Here is a 5,543-nt window from a genome sequence, read left to right on the forward strand (position 1 = left end):
TTTCTTGATTCTGTTGGCCAGTTGGAGATCTCCATCATACACTGGTTTGCTACACCAGGCCCTGCCTTCTCTCCAGCCAGTAGCAACCACAAAAACCTGCCAAAACACAGCGTACTTTCTAAATCTGCCTGCAGCCTTTACTACCAAAAGACTTTAAAGCTGCACCCATAAGCAGCATCAGTAGGTGGACCCATTCCACTGAGCAAATCACAGAAGCTGCCTCTGAAGGCCAGGACCTCATCTTTTGGCCTACAGGCTACACCTGAAAGTTGGCTGAACTCCCCATTCCCTTTGCTGAAAACACTATGGCAGCCTAAGAAACAAACTGTTTTGCTTATTCATTGCCAGTTAATTCCTTTTCTGCCATCACTCAAAAGGCTGAACATGGGCAAGCCTCTCTGGATCATCACCAGCCCTCTGATAGGCTAACAAAGAGCAAAAGTGATGCTGGAGAAGAGCCCTCAGCAACTGAGATACAGATACATATGACAAGACACACAAAAAAAGCATCACAAGTACAAAGTTGACTGCAATCAAATAATTGCTCTTGGTTTATTGTAGCTAACACATCCCTGGTGTTTACATATCACCAAGTACACAACAAATATATAAGATCCAACAGCAGAATGAAAAAAAAGTTTATTTGCCTATTGTTGAAATTATATTAGTTTTGTGACCATAAGAGAAAAACACTTGGCATTTGCCAGATCAATTGGAGTGTAGTGTCAAAAATTTTTTTTTTTTAAAAAAAAAAAAAGAGAAAAACCTCAGGCTTTCACAGAAATTCCACTGCCAGATGCTAGGATACAAGGCAGGGTGCCATAATGGAGTCATTCTGTGAACAACACTAGAGCAAAAGCAAGGAGCAACCAGAAGCATGGAAAATGCATTGGTTTTCAAAACTGACAGCCAGCAGAATCCCAACAGATGACCAAATTCATGAAATTCAGTCATTTTGGTTCCAATTTTAAATTGCAATGTTACACTAACAAAATTTCTAAACACAGATAACCTCAAAAATGTACTTAACTCTGGTCTTGTCATTTTAGCATGAAAGATGACCAAAACGTCAAACCATTTCGATGTCTGAAATTACACCAAATAACCCTCTTCAATATAAAACTGATGGAATCTGTCTGCAGCCTTTACTTCTGACATCTATTTTCGATTAAAATTACTACAGACATATATGATGTAAATGACTTTCTATATATACCAGATTAATACATAACTTAAGTGAACAACTGGCTCGCCAAAGTCAAGCACATGGGAAGAAAACACATTGAAATGAAAATGGTGGTATTTGAATTGACACTTGTAGAATACACATGGCATAAAAAGTGTACCTGTATGACAGAATACTGGTGTTCAACGCCATACTCCTGGTTTAAAACTGTATGTGAGAAAGGGGAGAGCGCTTGTCTACATTTGTGTGAGATTTTTCAACATGCACACTGTGAGGGTATGGACGACTGATGGAGGCAGCAGTGGAGAACCGAAGTAGTTGGACCAAAAATGTTTAATTTTTACTTAAAAAGATGATCTTCAAAAACACTTTAAACCCAGCCAAACACAAAAGTAAGCACTGGGTTTAAAAAAAAAAAAAGGCATATGAGCCATGGGCTTAAACCCCTTGTACCAACAGCAATACACAGCTCTCCTGTTTGTTATGTGAGTGCCTGTGTCTGCATGAGTCTCCTAACTAGGAAACTTGATAGGTGTAACTCCACCCTTCTGGCTATACCATAACAGCCTCAACAACTAATTCCAAAGTACATATTTTCCAGAAATAACAGCCAACATAAATACAAACCATACAAGACATTTGTCTGTTATAAACATCCTTATCTTGCAATATATAAAAACATTTATCCCATTACACAGCAAAACACCCCTATCAAGTTGGTTGTGCCCAAGGATTCCCACCTAGAAATATCCCGAGTGGTTCACTCCTCCTGCTTTGCAATACAAGCTACCCAGCACAACAAAATGCCAAACAGCTGAATGGTAAGCAAAAAAAAACTACAAAACTTATTTTTAAAAACTGCAATAAATGTGTTTACTTTTACCAACCAACTGCATGTACCTGTCATATTTTAATAAATGTTAATAGTTAATGACAAACATGGATACCAGTAGGTCTTTCCCAGCACTCCACCTGGTTCAAACAGAAAATGTTAAATGCCATACTGGACCAAAATGAACAGTTTAACAGTACAAAATGAAATGCACGTGAACAGGCAGCAGTAGCAACAAGATTCAGTACTACATTGATGGTATTTTTGCCAGCATCTTACCGATTCTTTGCTACCAGCATGCCCATCACAGCTCACTATGTGACACACACATTCTTGTGGGTTGCTACACAATCATCTCCAGCTGCCGGGCGTACTCGATGACCTGCTGAGCCAGTTCTGTGGAGGGAATTGTTGCTTCCTCTGTGCGCTGCTGACAACTGCTGAATGAGTAGTAACCATTGGCATTCAGAATCCAGCCTCTCTGATAAGCAAATAAGGAGACAAAGGTAAATGCACTGGCTAAAGAACAAAAGGACACACCACTCACACAAAAAGAAAAAAATTCAGATGTGGGATGTCACATGTCAAATGTCACTTCTACCAGCACATCACTGCAGCCTTGACAATGGAACAGTAAAGAGGAATTAAAGCAGCTACCTGTGGAATCCGAGCACTAACCTTCTTGGCATACTCCGTCATCTTCTTGGACGAGGAGAAAAACAGCACACGTGTGGCCGCATTAAACTGGATCTGCTCATATGCCTTCTCGATGCAGCCCGCAATTTCATCTCTGTGAACACAAGTGTTCGGAAAATATATTGCCCAAAAATTAGCTCAGAATATATAGTTCCTGCCTTCAGTCCCAGCCATGTAGTGGCTATGAAAATACAAACGCACTAAAACAAAAGAGCATTCTACAAACAGAATGTCCTAAGCTGCAGATCACAATGTTCCATGACAGCTGACTGTGAATATCAATACACGAACCCAATAAAATGCAAAACATCATCAGCTCTTAAGACCATTGGATTGTATTGATCAATTCCTTACTTATACACACATGCTTACAACTGAGTGTTCCTTTTAATAAGCAGGGCCACATATTCTTGTATATACACATCACCCTCTTGGCTTACCGAATAGTGTCCAGCAGGATATCAATGAAAAAGGTGTAACTTTGTGCAGGAATATTTCCTTTGGCAAGAAACACTTTGTTGTAGCTGCCTTCCATCAAATACTGAAACAAAAATGTTAATGTAATCCACTTAAGGTGCATACAGTCCTCCATAAATTCCCCCTCTTAACTAAATATAGAAAAGGCCCACTACCCATTTTATCTGATGACATACAATCAACTTGCAATATCTTTGCAGTAAACATTTAACAGAATTTACACAAGTTTTCCCCAGCAGTAAACTTGCATTTGTTTTGCTCATGATCTTCAAATTTGGCAGGTACCCAGCTTCTTCCACAACACCCCACCCTATTTTCAGTGAAACAAGTAGGCGGATTCACAATGAGTCAACCAGTCACCTGCTCCAGAGACACAGGGTGTCGGATGTAGACATTAGTTTGAATATCTCGAGCGCTCAGTCTCTCCAGCTCTGTGTGGAATTCGGAAACCCGGTTTTGGGACAGCAGGAAGAGCAAATTCAGACCCAGCAACTGGTGCATATAGGCTGACTCCGGCAACTCATCTCTGAATAGACAAAGAATTAGGAAAAACAACAAAAAGAAAATGAGTAAGGGTTAAGGGGAGAGAGTGAAGAGGACCGCTTGCATTCTTACAGATATTGGGATACAGTGATGTACAGGAATTATCCAAAGCTGCACCCAACTCAATGTCAAAAATGAATGAATAATGAGATTGGGTGCCAGAGTCCCAAAAATATGTGGGAAATTAGACAAGATAGGAGAGCACACACAAGTTCAAACACATAAACATTACAGTGCTGACGCACATCTGGGAGAGATGCCTTCCTATATCTCACTAAGCTTCGGTGTGCTCTCCTACCCTTCTCTATCATACAGGTAGCTTAATAATAATAATAATAATAAAAAAAAACATTTAAATGGCAAAAGGCAGAAATGAAGACAACATTTAAACAAAGACTAAATCAGAACAGTGTTTTGTCAATAAAAAAGGAATAAGGACAGAGCCAAACATACTTGTAGTCAAAGTAGTAGCATTTGAGCTGTGACATGTATCTCTCAAAGGAAGGGATGTCCTTCTTCAGGATGCTCCACAGAGCACCGATTTCCAGCACATCACCTGAGCACAAAGAAGCATAATTCTACAGGACTGGGCATCTGATCTGTATACATACCTTTGCATGCTTGCCACTCAGAAATGTAAATTAACAATGAGCCTCCCAAGATATACAACGAATGTTTAACACACAAAGTGTGAGGGGGGAAAAAAGTGATCTGCAGTTCACAGACATAATTGTACCCTGGATGCAAAACCAAGCAGGTGAAGAACTGCAAACGTAACTAAGATTTAAGAAACGGAAAGGAAAGTAAGCTTCTAAAACGAGTGTTATGCCCCAAACTCTTAGCGGCAAGAAAGAAGGGGGGGGAAAAAAAAAAAAAAAAAAAAAAAAAAAAAAAACTTACGGGCTAAAATCAGCTGCTGCTTGGTGAGCTTGGTTCCCGAAGTTGGTAAGAAATTGAGTTCCAGCAAAGAAACCTAGAGAACAGGGAACACAAGGGAATGGGCCACAAGTGAATCATCATGTACCGTCCTGGCCAATCAATGAATGACTGCACCAAATTACATCATAAACTACGTCTGCTTAGCCTGCTCTAAGTCATCTACACTGTACTGTACCGTGTAAAAACATAAGTCAAATACAGCAACAAACTCGAATGATTGAGTCGTTAACACTTACGACGTCCATAGATTTTTTTATGCTGTTGGAACAAAAAAATAAGAATACTTATCGTTTACTAGTCTGGGCTACCTTGAGTTTGCTCAAAATATCGCCACATTTGTTAAGGCTCGGGTTCTTCTTGTTCCACTCGGACTTCAAATTCTCGTAGAGCGCCACAGTGTCTTTCAGTGCGGCCGCCATAGGGACTATGCAAATTGCACGACACCGGCACGCAAGATGCGCGACTGCTGCCGTAAACGGTGTGTTGCGGCCGTAAATCGGTCCGTTTTGCCGGAGGAGGATTAGTTGTCAGAAAAGACTCGTTGTAGCCGTAAAAGAGCTGTTACTAGCGTAAAACCCTCATGTGCCGACTAGGGGATGCGGACGTGTGTTGAAGCTGGGCGGTCCTGAGCTTCGGCATTAATAGTAGTAATTGTGGACCTCCGTGTCGTTTTTATTGCTCGCGCCTGTGCGCAGTTATGCGCCTTTCATTAGTCTAAATCAAAAGCCATACATGATTTTGTTCCAGTGCGATTCAAATTGTCTCGCACTGAGGTTTCAGACTTATTGTGAGATTAAATACATTTTGTTTTGGCTTATCGCCTGAACGAACCAATCGAAACGGGGACTAGCTGCCTATGGGAACACACAC

General features: G+C 40.6%; 1 protein-coding gene across 1 annotated transcript; it reads right to left on the minus strand.

Moving 5' to 3' along the window:
* Window positions 1–1,636: 1,636 nt before the first annotated feature.
* On the minus strand, window positions 1,637–5,122 carry LOC108938315 (26S proteasome non-ATPase regulatory subunit 8-like). Its single transcript, XM_018758800.2, has 7 exons — window positions 4,982–5,122; window positions 4,635–4,707; window positions 4,188–4,290; window positions 3,552–3,717; window positions 3,155–3,255; window positions 2,697–2,808; window positions 1,637–2,499 (listed from the first exon to the last, which is right to left on the minus strand). Exons 1-7 carry the CDS (start codon window positions 5,090–5,092, stop codon window positions 2,362–2,364), a joined length of 804 nt encoding a protein of 267 aa, XP_018614316.2. The 5' UTR covers window positions 5,093–5,122; the 3' UTR covers window positions 1,637–2,361.
* Window positions 5,123–5,543: the final 421 nt, after the last annotated feature.

The sequence above is a fragment of the Scleropages formosus genome, chromosome 10 (assembly GCF_900964775.1).
Source record: "Scleropages formosus chromosome 10, fSclFor1.1, whole genome shotgun sequence".
In the NCBI taxonomy this organism is placed as follows: Eukaryota; Metazoa; Chordata; class Actinopteri; order Osteoglossiformes; family Osteoglossidae; genus Scleropages; species Scleropages formosus.

Excerpts from the sequence above, each read along its gene's own strand:
- LOC108938315 (XM_018758800.2), bottom strand. The coding sequence starts at position 5,092 with ATGGCGGCCGCACTGAAAGACACTGTGGCGCTCTACGAGAATTTGAAG. Across the intron at positions 3,718-4,187 it reads TGCTACTACTTTGACTACAA|AGATGAGTTGCCGGAGTCAG; the intron begins GTATGTTTGGCT and ends TTGTCTATTCAG. Across the intron at positions 3,256-3,551 it reads ACCCTGTGTCTCTGGAGCAG|TATTTGATGGAAGGCAGCTA; the intron begins GTGACTGGTTGA and ends TTTTTGTTTCAG.